At 41.3% G+C, this 25583-nt stretch overlaps 1 protein-coding gene across 2 annotated transcripts in view; it reads left to right on the plus strand.

Annotated features, from left to right (window-relative positions):
- The window catches only part of pdgfab (platelet-derived growth factor alpha polypeptide b), a 40958-nt gene extending 21523 nt beyond the window's left edge, over window positions 1-19435 (plus strand). Inside the window, exons 5-7 of one of the 2 annotated variants that reach the window (XR_005991405.1) lie at window positions 12865-12991; window positions 15578-15702; window positions 18438-19435. Coding sequence is in view for 1 of the 2 variants with exons in the window: in XM_041778607.1 (XP_041634541.1) it covers window positions 12865-12991; window positions 18438-18451 (141 nt within the window). In the remaining variant the exon portion in view is untranslated. The remainder of the gene's footprint in view (window positions 1-12864; window positions 12992-15577; window positions 15703-18437) is intronic. The other variant, XM_041778607.1, reaches the window with a different exon arrangement.
- The last annotated feature ends 6148 nt before the right edge of the window (window positions 19436-25583 follow it).

The following is a 25583-nucleotide window of genomic DNA, read 5'->3' on the forward strand; positions in this document are numbered from 1 at the left end:
AGAGCAGGTTTTAAAGCTTAATTTTAAAACCTTAAAGATGTTTTTCCTGATCAAAATTTGGCAGGGTAGTTCAAATGCACAGTGGCCCGTCATACAACAAACCTAAACACAGATTGTTCTGATGACTTTAAATGGACTTTAAGTGATTTCTTGGTTCAACAGGTCTGTCAGCAATCAGACCTGGGTGTGACTAGAGAAACTGAACTCAGCTTTCCTAAAATGTAGTTAATCATAGTTATTTCAGGATTTGGCATTACGTTTTCACATAGGGCCAGGTAGGTTTAGATGATGTTTTTCCCATAATAAATGAAATCATCATTTTAAACCACATTTTGTATTTAATCAGGCAATCTTTATTGATGATCTGAAATATTTAAGTATGACAAATATGCAAAAAGTAGCAAATCAGGAAGGGCTTGAATACTTGTTCACAGCGTTCTATGACTGCAGTTTTAATCACTGATCTCCACCCACATTGCTGCACGTTTAACTTCACAACAGTGATGACGTCATTGCCTACCATCAGCCAGCGAGACAGTGAGTAGTGTCTGAGATGCTTTTTTACTGTGCGGATGAGTTCACCATACAGTACAGTCCACTACTGTGAACTTCCTATGGAGCGAGGAAAGAGTGCGTGATTTCAGAAACAGCCTCTGTTTTGTTTACATCTGCTTCCCTGTGAGATCACATGAGGTCATGCAAGGAGCAACACGCAGTCCCTGGCACAATCAGTGATCTTTAAGCTTGTGTGGCATCTTTTTTTCATATCTTGTAATGCTTTTTAGTGCTTAGATTGGAGAATAGCCATAATTTCCTACAAAGCAGTTGTGAATCTCCTGTAGTCTGACACAGACAAGACTGTAGGGCAAAGGGTTCTGATCCAGGGCACAGGGGTTTATGGTCAGAAATGCTGACTCATATTGTGGTTGAAGAGACAAGCTCTGATATAAAACATAAACTCTGTGACTCTTCTGTCTGCATGCAAGCTTGTCTGTGTCAGCCAGACAGTCAGTGCACATCTCTGTCAATGGGAGCTCTGTGTGTGATCACAGTGACTAGGAGGGATGGAGAGGCACTGACGATGGCGGAAAAAAGCTCCACAAGCCTTGATTCAGCTATTCCCAGAATGTCCGGATCCATGCAACTTTGTCCCCCACATGACACCAAGGACAAATTGAGCACACAGACTTTAGAGTGACCCCCTCCCCCCCGGTTGGTGGGGTTTTGCCATGGACGTTTTTCTGTATGGCTCCAGCCGCAGGCCAAGGCAGCCGAGAGGCATTGCATCTCAAGAAAAGGTCATCAGTCAGGGCTCTCTCTCTGGTCAGGACACATTCGCCACATTGTGTGTGAGAAACATTGTCTGATGCCAAGTTCTTTTTCCTGTCTGTGCTCTCAGCGGTGAGTCTGAATGGGGGTTCAGTCTGCGCTTCTCCCTCCGTTTATTAGAAAGCTAAAAATGTGTCCCGTCTACCCTGGGCTTGACTTGTTTTCCTTCCGCTGGCCAAGGATGGGAAAAAAACACACTCGATGTGTTTCTTTCCATCTCATGCCACTGTGCATTTGTCCGAATGCACCTTTATTGATTTATTCCTTCTTTCCTTTTTCATGCTATGATCCCAAAAAGAAAGAAGGAGCAGGTCAGTGCAGGCCCGGTACTGTGCAAGCCTGTGCTGTTCAGCTGTAATAGAAAAGACAACTTTAAATAAGACCAGCCTGAGGGAGGAGAAGGGGAACATCCTAATACCCTTCTATTTCTTTTCTTGAATCATCTTTCCTCCCTTTTTCTGTTATCTTGAACTTCCTTTGCACTTTGATATTTTACTGTCATATGCCTTTTTAAAGATTTTATTTGTGCACATATAGGTTTATATCAGTTGTTTTTGTGTTGTCAGCCTGTCCCGGTCTGTAAATGGGACAGGTGTAAAGATAAGAGCCTTGCCAGATTCACTATTTATGGGAGATTAGGTGAGAGACCCAGGGCTGGAGAGGACAGCAGAAGGAGAGAAGGGTTTGAGGAAACAGACAGGAGAAATGTTTACAGGTTTTCTAATAAGTTTTATGTATTCATAATGGTAGGGGATACTGGACAGTAGCCCAGGATAGATGATACTTACCAACAGATTTAATACAGCAATTATTCAATAATCAGTTTAGTTCATGTAGGACTTTTAGTGATAATGCATTAAACCTGTAAGTTCATTTTCATGCTGGTGTGATGTCATCATGAGCTATTTTTGTCACGTGATAGCATTAATAAACAAATACATTTTATATTGCAATTTCTTTGTGTGGAAATCGTGTGTTTCAGGCTCTCTTTCATTTTTTGTTTGATGTCAATAGATCAATTAGAAAAGAAAATTTGATCAGTGAATTTGATATCTAAATTTAATTTTACACATAGGGGACAGTCGTCCATACCGTTCAGGACTGGCACTGGCAAACTTTTCATAATTTTAGCATTTTATGTCATTTTTAAAAAGGAAAAAAATATTTTTTAACTATCTGCTAATCATTAATTCTGTAAAATAAAGTATGTGTAATTTATCCTTTTTGTAATTGAAAAAAAAAACAACAGATGTATATAATTGTATTTTTCTGAATTTAGCTTGATTTTGGCTCACGTATCTGTCTTTGTATGTGTTTAATTTGCACTGCTGGGGAATCTTGGGATTCAAAGAATGCTATATTTTTCTCTGTATACTCAAGTGCAAAAATATTTTAAACTTAGGCATTGTTTAGTGGATAAACCACCTATAGATACATATATATTCTGTATTGAAAAAATCTTCATTCTTATCTTGATATATGTTATTTTACTATTTTCATGTGTAAGTTTACAACATTTTATAAATTTCTAACTGAAATGACAACGTCATCCTATTTTGATATGTTTATTTTTGTGAGTAGCAGTTTTATTTTTTGTGTCTTTCGGTACTATATCTAATACAGCAATGATGATGAAATTGTCAGACCTATAAATAATTGGTATCTTCGTGGAACATCACAAATCTCCCCAAATATCCATTAAATATAAATATCTTCTCTTGCATATCAGTTTTTCCCTCCTCCTCTTCTGCCTGTTGCAGCCGTTTCCAGGATATTGATGCTTTTCTCAGTGCTTTTGGCTTCGGAGCTTGCTAGACAGATTCAACCATAAAACAAGCTCTGATTTTTGACAGCAGAACTAAGAAGCTTATGTAAGATGTGTGGGGGATAAAGCAGGAGTTATGTAGCGTTCTAAGCATGCATTTTAGCTTTCTTTTGCTCACAAGTCCCTGTGTTTAATCCTGTGTTTGCTCTTTCTGTGGGGCTGATCAAACAGCCCCTGACACATGCAGATAAAGGAGCTGTCACTCTTCCTCTCACTTATTAACTTTTAAGACTTGGCACTACATTTGTTCTTCATTTACTGGTTCATAAAGGTAGAAACATGGCTTCACGCCTTTTTTCTAAAATACATATATACTAGTATGTTAGAAGTTTTTCTGATGTTTGACCTACTCTCAAGGTGCAAAGGCAGGCAGTTGCCCTGGGGCCTTGTGCTCCAAGGAGCCTTAATAGTTAGTCATTGTAAAGTGTAGGTCTTTACTCCACTCTTCTTGGAAGGCTTTCTACAAGATTTTAGAGTGTTTCTGACTTAATTTGTGCCCATTCATTCTGCAGGGCATTTATGAAGTCAGGCACTGATGTTGGACATGCAGGCCTGGCTCCCAATCTCCGTTCCAGAATGTCTTGGTATGCTGAAGCATAAAGAATCCCCCTCAGTGGAGATAAGGGGCCTAGCCCAAACCCTGAAAAACAGCCCCATAGCAGTTATCTGTCCTCCACCAAACTTCACAGTTGGCACAATGCAGTCGGGCAGGTAACGTTCTCCCGGCAACCACCAAACCCAGACTTGCCCATCTGACTGCCAAACAGAGGAGTGTGATTCATCACTCCACAGAACACATTACCGCTGCTCCACAGTCCAGTGACAGTGTGCTTTACACCACTCCATCTGATGCTCAGATTCAGATTCAGATTCAGACGACTTTATTAATCCCGAAGGGCAATTCAGTTTACAGTCTACCCTGCCTTATTGAAACGATCTAAACAATCAGAGAACAAAGATAAACAAATCCAAAACATTCACTGCAGGAAATAAGCAACCACATTCACATGTCAGTGCCAACAGATCCACAGGATCAGCAATAAATACAATATGAATATATAAATGCTGGCATTGGACTTGGTGATATGATGCTTGCTTGCAGCTGCTCAGTCATGGAAACCTATTCATGAAGCTCCCACTACACCGTTTTTGTGCTTACATTTATGCCAGGAGAAGTTCTGTGGTAACAGGTCTCATCAAAACACCAGAATTCAGTAATTCACAGAATCAGTAATTAACCGTGGCCGAATACTTTTGTCCATATAGTGTGTAATACTTTTCTGAGAGATGATGGAAAGGCACAATTGGCTATTTTGGCTTGATTAAAGAGGAGGTGATATGCTATGTAGTTTACTTCCAGTGTGGATCACTGTGCAGGCAGAGTATGTGGAATTTGAGGGTCAGCTTTAGCTATTTTCTGTAGTTCTGCTGCTTTGTTTCCTAAACAGAGTTGCATCACAATATTTGTTTACTTGCTTTGATTAATTTCAGCAAAACAGGTAAGTGCCTCATGTTGGTCTTGGCACTGTGCAGACAGAGTATGTGGAATTTTAGGGTCAGGTTTGGCTATGTTATGTAGTTCTGTTGCTTTGTTTCCTTTTTTGTTTACTTGCTTTGATTAATTTTAGTAAAAGAGGTAAAAGACCTGATGTTGGTCCTGGCCTAAGTTGCTAAAACCACTGCTGTGAGGGACAGCAGTAAGTTCCACCGTAGACATTAATGGGTTGATCAAATCTCTCCAGCATAATTTTCCAACAAGGACGCTAATTTAGGTTTGGATCAGAAGCTGGAAACTTTTGATGATCCTTCTAAAATGAACAGGCATTCTGCAGAGGTTGGAGAGGGTCGTCAGAGCACATCTGGGTAAACCCAAGAAGGGGATTATTTGTGTGCATTTGAGAGAGTGCATGCTTTATGCTACGCTACATAAACTCCCCCCACTGCAGCGCAGGGACAAGGCCATTTGTGTGAAGCGGCAGCAAGAGGAAGACGGGCCGCAGAGTAATGAAGTGTTGATGGCTGCTGGATCAAAGTGGAGGCTGACAGAGGCCAGGCGGATACAGCCACAGTGCTGAGTGTGGGGGTCCACACATCTCCCCGCTCTGGCCCTGGACCTGACCCCATCACCCACACAAACACACATGCTCGCAGAGTGACGGTTACCTCAGTGATGTCAGGTCAGACCTGGGTGTTGGGGGAAGCAGTAGCTGTAGCCCTGTGGTTGTGTGGGACCCTGACTTACGGGGTGTTTCATAAATAAAAGACAGTGCGACGGTGATACAGTGAGCATGATTTATGGTAGTCTGAGGGGTCCCGTGGATTACGTGAGGAGGGGGGGCATATGGGAATAAGGGGCCTCCGTGTTTGAAGTCCCTCTGCAGCTGTGAATTATTTTCCCTTTGATTCACGCAGCTCTTCTGCGGGATGAAGAAGGGTGAGGGAGTTTGTGTGTATAAATGTGTGTGTGGTGTGCGCGGTGGGGGTTGAGGGGTGGGTCAGAGACCATGGGAGCGTCTCGACCAAGCCAGAAGTCAGAGAGTTTGGCTACCGCAATGTCGGCTGGAATGCCTCAGTCTGAGCAGGAGAAGTAGCAGGCGTATTTGAATCATATTTTACTTCAGTTCTGTATTTTCCTTCACTCCTCCTCTCCTGTCCTCCCGTTCGGTCTTCCCCTCTGACTTCATCCTCCCTCTCCACCTCCACCTCTCTTCTCTGCTCAATCTTTGGAGTCTGATTGTCTGTTATGTGAAATAGTTGTTCACTCCCTCCTCACCCTTTCTGTCTCCCTCCAGCAGCAGAGCGATCTCCCACTCTTTAATTTTACCACTCTGTCAGTCTGAGCAGTCTTTTTGCTCTCTCATTAAAATCTTATTTACTTTCCCTTCTTTTAGACGCTCAGTTATGTCAATCTCATCTGCAATTCTGCATTCTGTAGAGATATGAAAAGGAGGGAGGAATTAAATGGAGACATCATAGACTAAAAATATTTTTCCAGGAAAAACACTAGACTAAGACAAGCTAAAAAAAGATCTTTGATGATAAAAACTCAGAGAAGAGTAAATCTACTTTTCATCATTAAACTAAAACTGAAATAAAATGTTAATGCTGGACTGTTGGACATTCAATCCCTTGATACTTCTCCATTGTTATAGTTAAATTTAAAGTGATTTAAAAAATGATGCATAAATATGAGAGTTGTTAGCATTACTTTTACAAATTGGCATTTATCAGCACCCAAATATGCTGAACCATAAAAAGACAAAGTAACATATAATAAGAAATTAATTTGACTGCATGTTTCACCGTTCTAATTCATTCATCTATTATTGTGATGGCAGCTTTATATGTGCACAACTCCTTGTCCAAGACAAATTTCCTGAAGGGGGCGATAAAGTGTACCATTTTGTGTAATATCGTGTCATATTGTATCATGTCGTATCATGTTGTATGATATCGTATCATGTCATATTATATCATATCGTGAGTGTCGGATCGTATCATGTCATATTGTATCATATTGTGTCATATTGTATCATATTGTGTCATATTATATCATATTGTGCCGTGTCGTATCGTATCTTGTCATACCGCATCATATCACATCATATCGTATTGTATCATATCATATTGTATCGAATCAAAATCGTGTTGTATCGTGTCGTATCTTTCGTATTGTAACATATTGAACCTTCGTATTACTTAATAATATGAACAATAATATCACAAATACATGACATAAATGTGGTCACCTTTGAACTAACTTGGCTGCAAAACTTAAAATTATGCATACTGTAGAAACTGAGCAGGTCAGTTGTAGATTTTTCATTACACACTTATTTAAAAGAATAAAAACCTACCCTCATTTAAGGGTATATGATTTATGTACTTTAATGATGTTACAATATTCAGCATCACTTTTTGAAAGAAAGTTAGTTTAACATCAGATCATATAGATTTTGAACAAAACCCCCGACAGTTTCTTTAAATCCATCAGTAATGCATCCTTTTCTTATTACAGCATGTCATTTTTTATGTTAGTGCTGTGTCAACAAAGAATCTGCTTTCATCCTTTCAGTGATAATTCTGTCAACTAAAAGCTTAATTTTTTCATCAGAGCCTACATTCAGAGGATAATGTTAGTGCATTCAAAGTCAGTGATGTTTCTCTACTATGCATATAGGAAATGTCAGAATTATCATGTGCATATTTTAAATCAAAGGAGTACATGAATATTAGTGATCTATATTTATATAAACTGTACAATGGACTTATTTAATTTGTTCTAATAGAATAAATATTTTGACTTATGTAAAGTCTAAAATGTGAGGACTTTTTATTCCTGTTATCTTCTTTTAATTTAACTGTTTGTAAAGCACTTTGTGCTGCATTTTAGTGTATGAAAAGTGCTATATAAATAAAGTTTGATTTGATTTGATTTGATTATTGAATAAAACAGGACTAAAACATTTTTGCGTTTGTTGATTAAAACTAGACTAAGATTATGAAAATTATAAATGACAAATGCTCCTAAAACTCAAAAGCATTTACTCTAAAGACTTAAACTCAATTTAAAACAGCTGCCTAAATTAATACTGGCAGGTTTGCGGCAGATGCATTTCACATCTGGAGATCCAATAATGTGTGGGTGAGTGAGACCAAGATAAGGAGAGATTGGTGTGTCTTGAAGAGCCTTTTCAGCATCACAGGTCTATGATAAATGCTCTCTTTGCTTCCTCTCTTCTTCACACACTGCCTGTGATAACCCTTCCACCCCAGAGTGTGTGCTTGGTGTGTGCAGTGGGGGTTGAAGCAGAGGGCAGCAGCAGGTTGTCTTGTCTGATGTCGGCTTTGCGTCTGCTGCAGTTTTTCTGCAGACAATCTTTCCTTTTGCAAAGATGATGTTTCTCTCTTTGATTTCAGACTGATATGATTACATCGTCATGATTATAAGCCAGACTTTAGACCAGATTTGCCCCCTCTGATGGTTGGGCATGTACAATTGCTAAACATTTTTAATAATGATTTAAAAGATTTTGTTTTGAAACTCTCTCACGATTCATCGACAAGTTGTGATTTTAAATAGAACAGTTAAACAGGCTTAGTTCTTCTTAACTGTCTTTTATTTTGCTGCTTTTCCAGTTCATGATGGCCCATAGTGAACATCCAAATCCCCTGTTTGTGTTTTCTTTGGAAGGCCGCTGTAAAACTTTCCTCTCCATCATCCTCTCATCAGTGCTTTGTGCCCAGGGAATTCCCAATTAGTCCGACTGGGACAATTGCCTTCACACGGAGGGCCTCGGAGACACTGAGGACAAACCCGAGGTGGGGGCGGGGGGGGGGGGTACACTTCCCAGAGCCTCCTGCCTCACCCCAACCCTCTGGATCGGATATCATTCCAAAGCCCCCTCACGGGACTTTTTCTCAGGGTCCCGGCTTTCTATGGAGCTTGGAGTGGTTTGATTTATACAAAGAGAGTGTGGGGCCCCTCGTCGTAGCATGGGGGTCTCTTTCTGATGTATGTTTTATGTGGGAAGTCATTGACTCTGCCTGGGATTGGGAGTACAGGAGTGAAAAAGTGGCTAAAAATGGAAGGCTGGGGAATTAAATGTGGATGTTAAGTGGAAAAATTGTCCGGGTGTCACGGTTTTCCCATAACAAAGGAAAAAGGGAAGTGGGGCAGAGAGAGAGTGTTGACAGAGTGGGCAGATCAGAGAAGTGTGATAGCTCAGTTAGACACACTAATATGAAAGTGTGATCTGTGTGGTAACTCCTCCCAGGAGCATTTTTAACCCTACTGTGTGAGGGCCAAGGAAACAAGCCCACCAATGGGCCTCTCATCAAAGGGGCCCATCACTTTATTCTTTTGTCAATAGCTTTTTGTTTGTCCAGAGGAGTTTGGGTTTCAGCGTGAGTGTCTGTGTTAGTCATTGGACTGAGTGTTTGACTCTTTTAGCTTCCTGCTGGCTGCTCTGGACCCTCAGAGTCCCTTCACCGTTCTGCAGAGATAGCTGTATTTCTCATCTCCTCTTGCTTATCCACAAAGCTGTTTAAGGTGTCATTTTTACAAACTTGTGTCATTTCAGTCAGTATGTTTACATGTATTAAGACAAGTCAAATTACCATGTTAGTCTGGTAGACTTGTTAGTTCAACTGAAATCCATGCAAATTAAATTTCTGAAGTCGATCCAACACACCCAGATGATTGGAGACTCTTGAATTCTTGCACGCAAACACCTCAGTCAGACCCCAAACTAGACCAGATCTCTGCCAAGCTGCACTGCCTCCAAGCCAGGCTTTGACCTGGAAGTAACACAACAAAAATGCTAAGCATCAGAGGTGTTGGAATCATGTCAGAATCAAAAATATTATTTCTACTTTTTGAATTCATTCATAATGTCCAGAAAAAACAACAACAAAAAAAAAACAAAAACAAAAACAAAAAAACAACAGTTTGAGCAAAGTGAATCTGCTGCTGGTATTTCCTCTGTTCATCATCTCCAACCACCTGCTTGCTTACTTGTTTAATCAGGGTTAAATAAAACTATAGCTTAGGTGGACATGATTTTACCTAATGGATAAACCTCTAACCTGGCACACCACAGAGACAGTCTTACATTTTCACTGCATGCAATATATTTCACGTTCATGTGGGCAACACCCCATAGATGGTGTTTGGGATGGGGAAAACCTTTGAAAACATTGTTAAAGGATGATTGGTTGAACATTCTGTCTGTTTCATTACTTACAAGCCAATCAGAGTGACAAAACTGAGTGTGTAGAGTTAGTTCAGGCAAGCCATGCAGTCAAGCACTGCCATTTAATTCAGATCAGCTGATTGTACACAAGCCCTCATCAGCTGAGGGCCAGCTGATTTGCTTCTAAGCACGCTATTGGCTAAGTGCACTCATGCTGCCATATAAACTACTCTAGCTTGGCTACACTTTGCTTCTCCCTCTGCAAGCTGCTTTCTGCATCCCTCCTCCACCCCAGCTCCTCCTTTATTCTGCATCTGACTTAATCATTTCCATGTAGGCTTGTGTAAGGGCAGGGGGATCCTGGGACAGCCACACTGCGGAATATGAATAATAGCAAATTAATAAGTGCTAATTGAGAAAAAAAAAATGTAACTGCAAAACATGTGGGTTTCTTTACTGAACATGTCATGCATGTGCAGCCCAGGGGAGTAAACTACAAAACAGGAGTTTGACTTGCTGCTGCTGTTGCTGTTAACTTTCAGAGCCAGTTGGTGAATCAAAACAAATTGGTGAAAGAGCAAAAAAAAAATCTTTTCACTGGAAAAGAAAAGAACTGTTCTTAGCTCTTATCTTGATATAGAAATACTGTCCAGGCCTGATTAAACTAATGCTGAAGCTGCATCCAAGCTGATAGCTTCATCAGCAGCCTTTGTTACCCCGCTTGGATGGATGGATCTTTGTTATGACAGGCATGGAATCCTAGCACCCTAGCCAGGCTACAACTGTAGCTCACCTTAACTGTGCATGCATCTGTACTGAGCATGAATGTTACAGAGGTGTAAATTTAAATCAGGAGTATCAGAGCGTTGTGGTGTTTGCATATCTGCCTGTGGTATGGGAATTTCCTATCGTGCTCTCTCATGCTTCCGCTATGCTGTAATACAGTTTGAATTGACAGATGGGGATACTATTATTACTGATGGGCCTTGGTTAATGATGGAAAGAATGAGATCACAGATACAGGTGGTTGAATTGAGATTCCTCAAGAGGGGGGCTGGCCATAGAGACAGGATGAGTAGCTTGGACATCCAAGGGGATCTCAGAGTAGAGCAGCTTTACCTTCGAGTTTATAAGGAGCCAGTTGAGTTGAGTTACTTGGCCGGCTGCCATCGTGACCCAACCTCAGATAAGAGGAAGAAGAGGACTGGATGGTTAGATGGTACTATTTTTACACAGCTCTGGAGTCAATATGAATGTAGCAGGCACAGTTATGCCAGCGCGTCGTTATGGTGTTGTTGTGGAAATACACAATGGGCTTATCTCTTCTACCTCTACTCCCTCACACCCTGTTTTTCAGTCTGAAAATTGGATTAAATATTAGCAGTAGTTAACTTTTTTACCGCCCCTGTCCATGTTTGTGTAATAAATTTCTTTAGTCTGTAACCCAGAAACGAATCGTTAATGGGTAACACATGAATGCCATCTTATGCTAGTCATGATCAGAATCAGTCCTCCCTTAAATGACCCCCTCTGTTTGCAAATACACACACATATTAGTGTTCCTAATGAATGTGATGGTCTATGCCCCTGTGTCAGTGCTTCCCTCTTCCAGGGCTGATAACAGCAAATATACCACCGCTAACTCAGACACCATTGTCCTCTATTTGCACACTGCATACCTCCTCTGCTTGCCTGCCCTCCTTTCACTCCCTCTCTTCTCCATGGAAAGAAACTGTTTCTAAAGAGTGACTGTTGAAACCGCCAGTTTAGGTTTTCACCTCCCCAGATGACCCTCCAGCTATTGTTACAGCACTGACATGAGGCAGCTCTAGCTGTGTGAATGTCAACATAATGCTTTGTTTTATCAGACAGGGATTGGTATGTTCGTTTGTCTGCATGACTAATTCACCACTGAGAGCTAGCCTTGGACGTTAGCCACCCCAGGATAGAGGAAGAAAGCCTCTCATGAGTTTTGGCCCTCTGTCTGTGCGTGTGTGAGCCGCATGCCGACTGCAAAACAGTGTTGTTCATAACGCCGGGAGATTGTCAGCCAATATCCTCTCTCGTGCAGTGACCAGGAAGATAGGTGAAGCTAAGGGATATTGTTTCCATGTGGCCCCCAGGCCCCTCAGTGGTGAGCAGGGAGGTTACCTGCCCTTGGCACTCAGATCAGAGAGGGATGAAGCCACCTCCCCTGTGTTACACAACAAGATCATCATAACCTCTGTGCAACCTTCTCAATTCAGCTTTCATCTAAGCTTTAATCAACATAGCCTATTCATAACCCTCAGAGGATCGGCCCTTTTCATTATGAGCTGTTGGGTGGGAAGTGGAGGTCAGCCCTGTTGTGTTTAATGGAGAGGGTGTTAGCTGGACTCAAGGATAGGAATTCCTACATTGCTTTTGCATGTTGGATCTTTTGGATTCTACTGCTTATATTAGGCCATGTAAACTGTGTTCCTTGCATGCACATGTTAAGCAACACTTTCCCCAACGAATGAAGAAGAATTAATGTGGTTTAAAAGCAGCCTACATGTCGGAACAAGGCAAGGGAGGTTAGGTGTGTATCTGTCTGGATGTGGACGCTCTAGGCCTGGAGCAGGAAGGGGGGGATCTCCCAGCCTCTCTTCCCCTGCCAGGGTAAACCTTCCCTGGGCCTAAAGGCGTGTCCTGCTCCCTCCCGCCTATCCTTCATCTCTCCTGACTCCCATTGTTTGAGCACTCTTGGACAGGGTCATACACTCCATTCAGTATTTACACACCTGATCAACAACCCATAATGCACCCCAAACTCAGGAATTCTGCCGTCACACTTCAAACACAGCAAGGCAAAGCAGCAGCCGGCGTATTTTATGAATTGGTCTATGAAGGAGTCATCAGTCACAGCGCTACGCCTCCTTGATGTTAGCGCCAGGCAAAGAGTGCGTGCATTCATTGAAGACATGCGCCGGGGAAGAGTAATGGCGGCGTACGAGCCGGCTCTGAAGCTGACCTTTTCTCTCTTCCTCTCTGCAGGTAGCAAAGGTGGAGTACGTGAGGAGAAGACCCAAGCTGAAAGAGGTCTTTGTGCGGTTAGAAGACCACCTGGAGTGCGTGTGCACGTCACAACATCATGTGGTGGAGCACTCAGATGCAGAACCAGGTAAATTTGACCCTAAAAGATGCATCAAACCCCTGTAAAATAGTGTTCCAGCATTGCTTTTTTTTTTTTTTTTTAAAGAAAAAGGTCCTCATTCCTATGCCATACCCCACATTGTGCATCATCATGCTTCTCTGCCTTCCTCTTGTTTGTTTAATAACCCATATTCATATGGCGGCCATTCTGCCTGCAGACTAAAATGCTGTCTGAAGGCAGACTATAGTTTCCTGTTTACAAGTCCTACAATAGAAGAGTATTTGAGAAATTATATCCATACCATATTTAAAAATGTATCTAAAACAATGAAAACTTTAGATATAGAGAGCCGAAAGGCACAACAGTGTGGTTCAAAGGTAAAATTTCCATTCATTTTCTCCATAGCAGATTTGATAATTAGCAATGTTGTCAGAAATATCCTTTTTAGACTTACCACAAGCTACCTGAGAGTGAAATGACATTCTACTGTACAAGACAAAAGTTCTTAAAATATCAACATCTTTTTAACTAAAAGTGCAATCTCAGCCAAAAAGATTACATTACCCACAATCCTTAAGTGTCACAGTGACATCTCTGATTGGTGGCGTCTACGCAAACTATGCTGATCACAACATTTTCATTTAAAATGTAAACACAGTGAAGAAAAGTGTTGAAAAAAGGTACTTATATGGTTTGAAAGATAAAAATTATTCTTAACAATGAATAAAACTAACTGCAGTGGATTGTGGGATACGTAGTTCCTTTATCCTCATAAAGTTGTATAAACAGTTTTCCTCCAAAATAGTGGGAGGGCACTGTTGAGCTCTATTCCCAGCTAGCTTCTCATGCAAGCTTGTTAACAGTACTTTGCTAGCTTATAGATTAAGCTAGGAGATTTTTGAATGCAGCGATGAGCAAACTGCAGTAATGTTTGTTTAACACAGAAGTAAGCCTCCATTGCTGCCCCTAGAACACAGACAGCAGTGTGTCAATTGTAATAAAGGAGGAGATGGGGTGGAGGAGGGTTGCAAAAAGTGGTTCTCCGAGGGAGCAGCATTACCATCGCTTGATACCTGCTCAGAGCTCACCTCCCAGCCTCACCAGGTAAAGTGGTGTTTAACCAGTGTCCCAGGGCCTCACATTTATTCTACACTTGAACAAAAGCTGGTGCTAAATTTCTTCTTCTGTGCTCTCCAACGTAACTGCTACTACAGCAGCCAAAATAGACAAAACAGCTGTTCTCTCAGGATTGCATTCCACCAGTTGCAGCTAGCTGTGTAGGGGAAAGAGCGGTGTTGTAAAGCTCTGCGGCACACGTGTGTGTTCACCACTGGTGTGAGTTTGTCATTATAAATAATGGGGGTGGTTGATTGGACAGGCATCAGACATTACTGGTTTGTTTGGGACTTCTTAGATAACAGTACTGGTTGATAGTTTTACAGGCAGTGTTTCTCAAAGCACCAGTCTCAACTCCAAACTGGGTCACCAGGAAGCATTTTGGGGCACTAAAAAGAGCACTTTCGCAATGCTTACATGGTATGTGAGCCCCCAAAGACCTTGACTTTTGACCCCAAGCCTAAGGAAAAAAAATTTGTGCAAAGTTTGAGGAAAAACCCAAAAAGTGTTGATATATTCTTCACATGAATAGAAATCAAAGGATGAACCTGGAGCCCAGTGACCTTGACCTATGACCTATGTCAAAATTTAATGAGTTAATCCTTGCATCAGGATAAACATTTGTGCAAAGTTCAATGTAAATCCATCAAACTGTTCTTGAGATATTGCATTCAAAAGAAAGGCCTGGATTGACAAATGGACAACCTAAAAACATATCTCTGGTTTCTGTTATCATTGATGCAGAGGCATAAAAATATGAATTTTAGGACTGTATGAAATACTAAACAAAGAATTAAATGAGCTGCAGAAAAGTAGGGGGTCAGTGTTGAGCTCTTTTGCTGCAAATATTATTGTTTTTGCATTTGATTGTCTGTTTTTAAGAATTAAGAAGTGATTAAATGACATAAACACATCAGACACCCTATGATTGACTATTTTCAAACCAGGGAAACATTAGTTCAATAATGATCGCTACTACCCAGGGCATGATGTCAGAGGAAAATGGCTGCTGTGTGAATATAGTGAATGGTCTCTCTCTCTCCGTCTGCTGCTTCAGCTTTGCACTGAATGACCTTTTTCCGATGATTGCTCCAAAACAGACAGACACACCTGCAAGTCGGCCTGCTATTGCAAAACTGTAAAGCTTGTGTATTTGTGCTTGGTTAGGAGAAGATGTGTGTGTGTGTGTGTGTGTGGGGGTGTGTTTGTGTGTGTGAAATAGTACGCGAAACTGTGTGTTGAAGGAGGGTGTCCAAAGGCTGCTTGGCATAACAGCAGGTAAAACCACCAGTGCCTTGATCTGGAGCTTTTCTCTCCCTGTAAGCAGATAAGCGCTGTGATGTGCTGATAAGGAATCTGAAGTATTTATAGTGTGTCATATCTTTGCACTCTCTGCTTCTGTCCCAGGGCTGTTGTGCCTCTTTCTGTGCCATAAAATCCTTGTTTCTTGCTTTTAACCCTCCTTCCTATCCACCCTCCCCGACTTTGTGTTTTCAGGCCACCGTAGGGCTAAAGGTAAAAAAAGGAAACCTAAAAAGCTAAGACCCAGCAAGGATTTATTGGCAACATAATAAAGTTGCAATCATTACCCAAAGTCCACTGGAGAGCTGTGAAGGGAACAGGTAGGACTTTAGCACCACAGCGTCCTCCCACTTTTTGGCACTGCACCGAATGCCCAATCGGGGCGCAAAGAGAGCCTGCCAATCACTCTTACCAATCACGTCACAGCCAATCAGTGAGAGAGGAGGGAGGGCTAAGGAGTACTATGCTCTGTGCCCTTGTCGATGCTGCATGCTGATTTTGTGGCCTGCTACGCATGCACACTACATATACGTATATGCTTTGTGTTTATGTGGGGTTGTGTGCACTGTTTGATGTGTTCTACAATAAGACAGGGCCACTAGATGTTAAAGCTTGTTTCACTGCTCTGTCACTGTATCATCACCAATGTTTTTTTCTTTTTATTGCCTGAAAGTAAAAGAGGGAGGGGTTTCCTGCTGAAGAACAACAATGTCACAAACATTTCACACCCATCTCTCTTGTACTTTTGGTGCAAACAAAATGAAATAGAAATTTGACTTCACATCAGTATGTCTACATGCATAGTTAAGTTGAGCCATTAGGATATGTACCTGGACTAAAAGCATCAGGGGATAATTGATTTATTGATGGAAACATATTCACCTCCGCTACAGGTGTAGGTGGCGCTATGCTGCCCCTTCCCTACTATCCACCTTCTTCCTGTTCACCTTGCTAACTAGCTAGCAAGTGGTTAACTGGTGTGTTATGGTGAAGTCTAATGGAAGACGACAGCACGACCTCTGCTATGCTACACAAATTTGCACGTCGACTTTTCTTGGACGGGATGTAACTGGGCAATTCCCCCCCGGGGGATCAATAAAGGATTGATTGATTGATTGATTGATTGATTGATTGATTAGCTATGTTAGCTTCGGCAAAAGCTAGCTGAGCAAAAGCAAGCCATCATATCTACTTCTAAAATTTGTCTATACAGAATTTACTGCCAGATCAGACCTCTGACCTTTATCTCTGTCTTAGTTAAGAAACATTGCTCAGCCTGTAATGTTTGCTGTGTAGATATTTCAACAATGTAATTGCAAGACTTTGGCTACATTCACACCGCAGGCTTTAATGCTCAATTCTGATCTTTTCTCAGATCTGATTTTTTTGTTTTGCCTGTTCACACTGCAGTCAACTTCCAAAAGAACAGATACCTATCTGATTCAGAACCACATACGAAAGTGGCCTGAATCTGATTCGAAACGGTCAGATTCAATGTGACTTGCGCTGTAGCCTTTCATATGTGGTTCTAAATCAGATATGTATCTGATCTTTTGGAAGTTGACTGCAGTGTGAACAGGCAAACAAAAAAATCAGATCTGAGAAAAGATCTGAATTGGGCATTAAGGCCTGCAGTGTGAACGTAGCCTTTGTTTATGAATGAAGTTGTTTTTAAACATCAAACCTAAAACTGGAAATATGTTGTCACAGCAAATTATGGCACTTCCGTCCTCATAGTAATGGCCTGTGAGAGATCTACAGCTCAAAACCCGACTTGTCTTTTAAAACTGTGGAGCATGTGCAGAACGCCTGGTTCAGTTTGGGTCCAAATGAGGTTCCTACATGCAATTTCATCCAACCCGATCTAAGTATGCTTGGGCCTAAATTCCAGTTCCATTTGGTCAGTTTGAATGCAAGCATATCGCACTCGAGTGCCGGGCCAAAGTCCACTTGAAATGGTATGCAGAACATCTGAACACAACCACGCCAAAATACAGGACGGAGAGATTTAGCAGCTATATGACGACTATATGAATCAAAACCTCTTTCATTGGTTCAGCAGTCACAAATTTTTAAATGGAAGTAATAAGAATCTTGTCAACAAGTGGTCTGCTATGACTTACCTTATGATTGACCACAAATTGTAGTCAGTGAGTAGAGTAACAAAGGCATAATCACGCCTGTATCCATGCAGCACAGGGCCATTTCATCCTCTGAGCAGCAAGGAAGAAGGGGGTTGATGTTTGCTTCTCAAGTATGCTTAAAGGAAATCTTCCATAGATGTCTGCAAGATGGCCTCTGTTACCTGCATGATACATGAACAATTACCACTCAGTTAATGACTCAAGTGGGGGCCATGGTCGCTTATCTTTCTCCTTGGTGGATTAGCAAACCAGCTATGCATACTGACACCTACTGTGTCTGACTGTGTACAAACAAATATGTTCTCAGGCATGGAGCAATGCTACTAATGTGAAAGCAGACCAGCTTTACATTAGTAATTGCAGGTGGGCAGCTGTGTTACAGTTAGGATGGAGCATTGGACTGGAATTATGGGCCTGAACTGATAAAAAATGCTAATAATTCATTTTACCAGCTCATCATTCTTTAGCCAACAACAAATGGACCGAATTTAGCTGTTTAGCCGGCTAATAGTGCACATCCTTGAGTACAACCCGTGAAGGTTGATACTTACAGCTGATGTATCATTTGTGAATATCAGCTGATATCAATAATCCACTTTTTAAGCCAATATTTGCCAGTAATTATAATGCCAGTGATGTCTTGTATCTCTAGTGTGCGTACATTATAAAATTCCAGCTGAGCATGATAATCCAGCTTTTCTAGCTGCATGTAAACATACTGAGTGATCCTGGGACAGACCTCTGTCTTTGAGTAAACATGATTAAAACTTTGTCTGTGTTTTGTCTGTTTGTTTTAAATGCATGGACAATTGCTGCCATTGGGGTTAAATTTAATTTTTGTGTCATTAAAAATCCAGTTTGTTGTTTGTAAGTGGTGATAGTAATCTCTATTTTGTCCCTCTCTCCTACAGTGGACGTGAGGTGAGACCAACCAGAACAAGGGGACTTCAGCGTGGGAGGGACCTAAACAGCAGACGCCACCAACAGGAGACCTGCTCTGTCCTCCTCCTCACTGCCATGCAACCTTCGTTTGAACTTTTCTGTAAAGATGACGGACTGAATATAGACAAAAAAACTTAAACAAGATGCCAAAGGTGCTTTTTCTTAAAACCAGTGATGATGACTTCCTCTGTGGTACGCCACCTCTGCGGACTGCTGCTTGTGATGGCGGCATAGAGCTGCGCGGGGCAGAAAGAGGCCGAGAGGAGATCATGAAAAGGATATGATGGACTTTGTTGAAAGATGGATCGATTCTGAAACAGGTGGAAGAAGATTTTCGTGGGCATCTGGTGCTCTTGACTTCTCGATAGTGCTGGCTGTGGATGGCCTCCAGCTTGGCGACGTAAAGATGCCCCGCCCTGCTTCGATGACTCTGGCATACACTGTAAAAACCCAGATGGAAGACTTTTAAAGAGCGAAGAACATGTGACTGTTTCTGTTGTTTTCTATCAAAGACTCCAAGGAGTATCAGACATTTTGGATCCATGCTCTGACATCCGATCCTCCATGCTTTTGTGACTTTATCCACTTGTTATGTACAGTTCAATCTGAGAAGGAAGATGCGCCGCTACTTACAAACTATTTATCTGTGTGGACATTTGCTTTCTGTCTCTTCCAGTTAAAAAGAAAGAAAGAACAAAAAAAAAAGAAAGGTTTTAATGAATTTGGAGACATACAAGAGTTCTGTGTGGCCCGGTTCGGTTCTTTGTAACCATCACAATACCATTGTCATCTTTTTAAGTCGATGTTATCCTCGTCATCCATGTTTCTTATTATATTACAGTATATTTGAATGATGTCAAGTCTTGTATATGGTTTGGATACATGTGTGCAAGGAGGAGATGTGAGAGTCAGTACAGGAAGATGCTTTATTTTTGTTATGAAATATATCAAGCTTACTTATATCCAAGCAGGAATTATGTTTTATTTCTTTTGTTGTGGTTAATGCCTTGTATTTAATCCAGGTGAGAAGATGCAGAGGTTTAGGCTGCAGGGGCATCAGAGCTCAGAAAGGCTCTGAAATGGCAACTTTACACAGATCGTACAGCAATGATAAGCCTTATTCTTTATGCACCTACTGACTTTATACACCAACATGCAGCCCGTTGCATTGCTTCTTTGATCCATGCATGCTCACAAGCCGTACCGTAGGCTATTTTTCACCCATATCACACTGATAAGGAAGATGCCCGCCCGCCAGCCTAGCTGCACAAGCACACGTTTTTCCTGCAGAGAGCAAAGTCCACCATAAAGAGTGAATGAGCAAAGCAAATCGACAAGTGCATGAATGGGCTCCTTGTTAAGCCAGGCTTTACTCCTCCGTCGACACGACAACAAATCACTAATAGCTCCACCCCCGTGAAGGCCACTCACGCCTTCTGCAGCCACATACCATCAGGACAGATGATGATGATGAGTGCCCCGAGGTGGCCTGAAAACAATACAGAACCGGCCTCACCCCGTGCCTCCATGGAACAAACAATAACTTCCTCAACAGTTCCTGTAACAGTGATGAATGTGCAACCAGGCCAGAACAACACAAAGAAAAAAGCAGCACATGCCCTATGAGGAAGTTTAATAGTAAAAGGCAAGGGAGTGAGTCAGGGAAGTCAAACAAGAAAAAGTCAACACAGTGAATAAAGAGGTTAGCATTTTGGTGCTGTATTTATAAGCTAAAGTGTCATCAGTGTCCACATTCACATTACTGGTGTTTTCAGTAAACCAGGGACCATTCTAAGAGCCTTTTCATAATGAAAATGCCTTTTTCAGTATCACCAAGAAACTTTTCCTTTTGGGCTTCCATTGGATAAAAACAGAAAAAAATCATAATTTATATATTTATGTTTTCAACAATAAATATATTTCTGCTTATGAAATTGTCCATACAGTATTGAGTCCAATAATGTGTTGTGTTTTGTGCATCAAGGATGGTATTTTAGGGATGCCAATTAGACCATCAAGGTTAAGATTGACTAATTTATGTGGTTGTTTTTTAACGCATCACACCATGACCACAGGGTAGGTGTTAACAGCGTACTTAAGATAGTCTTTGTTTACTTCTTCTTTTTTAAGGCTTATTTATGGGGCTGTTTGCTCTCATTCAATTCATAGCTTTCACGTGACACCACACTCATGGTACCACCCCATGGAAGATTGGTTTGAGCCAGTTTTATTTTAAGGTTTTTAAATGAAATGAATAAGTAAACTGATAAGACAAGCACGGAAGAAAGTATTATGACGATTATGACGATTTCATTTTTTAAGGAAAAAGTCATCTCAACCTATCTGACGTATTGCCACTTGTGAAATAATGAATTAACTGTGATTACCCACATTTTTTGGAAAGCTGAGTCCAGTTTCACTATCCACACCCAGGCCCGATTACTGCCAGACTTATTGAATCAAAAGATCTAATCTCCTTTAATAGAAGCTTTCTGAGAAAATGAAGTAGAGCTCAAAAAGCAACACATCATGCCACAATCTTATGAAATTCGAGCACAGGTGAGCCATTGACATCCATCAATCTGGAGAGGGTTACAGAGCCATTTCTAAGGCTTCACAGACTCTAGGGAACCAAGGTGAGGGCCATTATCCACAAATGGAGAAAACTTGGAACAGTGGTGAACCCAGGAGTGGCCGGCCCACCAGAATGACTCCAAGAGCACACAGAGGACTCATCCAGGAGGTCACAAAAGAATCCAGAACAACATATAAAGGCCTGCAGGCCTCACTTGACTCAGTAAAGGTCAATGTTCATGATTCAGTACTTACACTGTATATAGGTGTTCCCCTTGAGGATCACAAGACACTGAGAGAGGTCACTATGCCTTTAAACAACTATGAATATTTTTCAAAAAATTTCAAATTGTTTAATAACTTGTCCGTTTTCATTGATTTTGTACACCAATTTTGCCATATATCAACCTGTGTCTGCTACATAAAACCAGTCACCTCCATTTGTGGCCATTTATTTCACTTTGAAGCAATTTTTGTCACTTTTAAATCCTCTCCACCACTTGTTCTGCCTGTTTTTGCCACTTCTAAACCAATTCTTGCCACTTTCCACCTATAGTTGCCTCTTTTGACCAATTATTGCCACTATTAACCCCTTTTTGCCACTTGTTATGCCCTTTTTTGACAATCATAACCACATTTCACTATTTCTTATGCCCACTTTTGCTGGTTTAACACATTTTTGCCACTTATTGCAACCCATTTTACCAGTTAAAACCAATTTCTCCCACTTTAAAACCCAATTCCACCACTTTTTCCACCCATTTTTGCCAATTTTTGGCAAAGATTGCCATTGTTAACTCCTTCCACCACTTTTTTTGCCCATTTTGCTGCTTTTTGCCTAGTTTTTTGGCATTTCCAAAGTCTTGTTGTTTTGTTTTTGGCCCATTTTTACCCAAAACTCTCTTAATATATACCGTTGTATAGCCTAGCTCCCCCAAGCCCCAATCGTGTATGAAGGGGCAATGCTCACTGAAATCACTGGACGCTAATGGCACCACTGGTCAGAGGTCATCTGCACCATGTGCTATCAAACATTCAACATTTTGCTGTCCACTTATTTCTGTTCCAGTACTCCTGCTGCTTTGTCTACACTTTCTTGCCAAAATAAACAGTAACAGAAACTTTAACTTAATAAAAATTCAGATGAATGAGTTGAATAAAACTGAATGAAACAGCAGAGGAAAAATAATCTTGAGGAAATGCGTACCCTGCAAATAAATCCTTCCTCACTCCCTCAATAGTAATCGGCTTTCTAGTAAGTTTTATCTCAATGGAACATGTGCAATATAATGCACACAAATGAAGGAGATACTGAGATTATGCAAGCTAAAAAACAAGTCCACATGTGCAAGTGCTGCAGGAGGACAGAAGCTGGATGTGGGGTGGTGGTGTATCCAGGAAATGTGAGCTTTTCCAGGCTTTCAGGCTGAGCAGGAGCTGGGCTTTATTCCAGGATCCTCCAGCAGCAGACGGTAGGTGCTAGGGGGGCTTTATTGCTTTACCCCGAGCAGCTCACCCTAATCCCAAAACTAAGGGACATGAAAGTCTCTCTCCACAGCACTTCCCGGCCATACACCCAGCTTATTACCTCAGGAGGGAGCCAGAAAAAGAAAGGCAGAACATGAAAGAGGGAGAGGATCAGAGAGACAGCAGCTCCACAGGCCGGTGGAACAGGGGGATAAAGTGAATCAAGGAAAGATAAAAGGAAGAGCAGAGCCTTGATTGATTTTATTGTTTCTATCTGACATGCACAGCTTCATTCATTAGAGCAGAGGGAGAGAGTCTAGTGGAGGGAAAGGGGAGCAATATGTCATGGAGGATGGAGCACAGGAGAGCGGTGAGAATTCCCTTAGGAGTGAGAGTGCGAGGGGATTCAAAGAGAGGGGAAAGACGGAGTGAAGTGGACTCAGGATGTGGGTAATCGGCACCACAGCAAGAGGGGGCAGACAGGGCAGCACTAAGTGGACATGCTTTCATAAACAATGCCAGAGGGGGATGAAGGGGCCAACAAGGTGTGAAGAGCTGCTGAATGACTGTGTGTGTGCTGGAGTGCAAGTGTGCAAAAGTGTGTGAAAGCAACCAACAATACAAAGCAGCGTGAAAATGTAGACCACCAGATATCCATTTAATTTTATCCTGTAATGTGGGCTCAGGGTAGTGGGCAAAGTTTTTAAGAGAAGGAACATGAATCACAGTTTTATCACAGTCCATGAAAGGGTGAGGGAGAGGAAGCATGATATTTAATTTAAGTGTAATTATTCTCTTTGTATTCATCTTAAACTACAAATCCCACTCCTAAAAAAATTTGAGCATTGAGTAAATTAAGAAAAAAAAACAGATGCAGTGATTTGCTTTATTTCAAACTACATTCTTATAAAAATAGCACAAATACAAGATATCAAATATTTAAAATCAGTGCTCCACTTGATCATTGTTTTGGAAAAATCCATGTTTTAAATTGATGCCCTAAAAAAGTTGGGACAGAAGCGTGTTTACCACTGTGTTACGCCACCTTTTCAGCTAACAACATTCTGTAAGCATCTGGGGACTGAAGACACTCTTGAATTATTATCTAATTTTTCACTGATCCCCATCTTCAGCTGCTCAACAGTCCATGGTTTCTTTTGTCACATTTGTGCTTCATTATGCACCTACATTTTCCATGGGAGACATGTCTGGACTGCATATCCAGTACATGCACTCTTTTCATGTGAAGCCATGCTGTTGTAACTTTCACAGAAGCTTGGCATGGTGTTGCTGAAATAAGCAGGTATGCCCCTGGATAGAAGCATACAGTACATCATTTTTCATTTTTACCACAGAATTCTACTTACAATATCCCATAATGACAAAGTGAAAAAGTTTGATTAAAATTTTTGCAAATATATTCAAAATAAAAAATAAAATATATCACACATACAGTTCAAACCAAAGTTTAGTTGCACTGTATAAAAAGACACATAACCTCTTTGTTTTCACTGTCTGACATTAAATCAGACTAAACTTTTCTGGTCTATTAATTAGTATTATTAGTGCCTTCACAGATGTGCAGGTTACCCATGCTGTTGCCACTGTGGGGCTCTACATTCAGTTTTACAAGTTTTACCATAAAACTGCACACATTTCTGTCTGTTTTCCTTCTTAATCAGTAGTTTTAGCAAAGGGCAAAGTGTGGTTTGTTTACCCACAATGCAAAGGGTTAAGAATCAGAGGTGACATGCATGTTGTGAAGTGATTCCAAAGCTTTTATTTTGACTCACTTCTAAGTTTACTGTTAAGAAATCTCACCATCCGGGCTGAATGATAGTAATTTGTTTAATTTTTCACAGTATTGATGCAAAGCTTAACACAACTTTCGAGGCTCAGCCACCTCTGAATCAGCCTGGACTATTTCCTTCCCACATTTCAGATCTTGTAACCTTTGCCTTATTACTTATGCCCCCCTCCCCAGTCCGCCCCTTTCCTCTTCCCCTCCATGTCACCCTGTTATGTTTCTCCTCTCTTCCCCAACCTGTGGCCTCTGGGTTTTGAGGAAAGGCAGAGGTAGCCTTTGAAGATGGCGACAGCCAAGTTTGTCCAGGGCCACAGCCATGAATGAAAGTCTTTGTCCGCCTCACTCTCACGTCTTATTCCCCCCACTCCCTGCTACACTCCTCATCCTCCCTCTGCCCCCCACAAACTCACACAGACACGCTCATGCCCTCGCCGTGGGCCCTCGATGCACAAATGACCCCGCTAATTATGTATTTAAGGTATTTGGCTCCTGTGAAAACAGCTTTAGGTTAGCGGTGGAAGGCGGAGGGGGTGGTTGGGGTGAGGAGGGAGTGCAGGGACGTGGGGTGGTCTATGGTCTCATGGCTATCATTATTGCCGAACATTTTGTGTAAACACAGGATTAGGGCAGCTAGGGTTGATTGAGGAGAGGGGGGTGGAGGTGGTGGAGGGGTTTGGTAGAAGGGAAGGTAAGCGGGTCGCCTGTGCTTCTGATTTTCTGTAGTTTCACCCCTGAGTGGTAGTCCCTCAGAAATGTCTCTCCCACAGGCACATCCTACCTCACACAGGTAATGGTTTAAAGCAGGGATGGGAAACTAGTGGCTCGAGGACCCTCTGCACTCATCGTAGACTTGAGTCAATGCCAAATATCAGTAAATTGTGAACATGAAGAAAACATGACACACTTAGTTGCCAATCATCACAATCTTATTTTTTGCCGTGCAAGAAATAAGTCGATTTAGATATCTTTTTTTTTTTGTTACTTTGATGTATTTAGAAGACCAAAAAATTGTAAATACAATATAGGCCAACTTTATCAACCCATGTGTTCATGGCTTTAACAATGTTGCACAAGTTGGCTTCAATTCACCATTTAGGTCTTTAAATCAAAAACTACTTTTGATATGTTGTTATAATAGGATAAATTCTGATAAATATATACTGATGAATTCTGAGACATTGCCTAATCAAGAGTATAGAATAGTATAGAATAGAAAAACCTGTAAGACAAAATCAGTGAGGTCCTCTTTGTAACCTAAATTGCCCAT

The sequence above is a fragment of the Cheilinus undulatus genome, linkage group 21, assembly GCF_018320785.1.
Source record: "Cheilinus undulatus linkage group 21, ASM1832078v1, whole genome shotgun sequence".
NCBI lineage: Eukaryota > Metazoa > Chordata > Actinopteri > Labriformes > Labridae > Cheilinus > Cheilinus undulatus.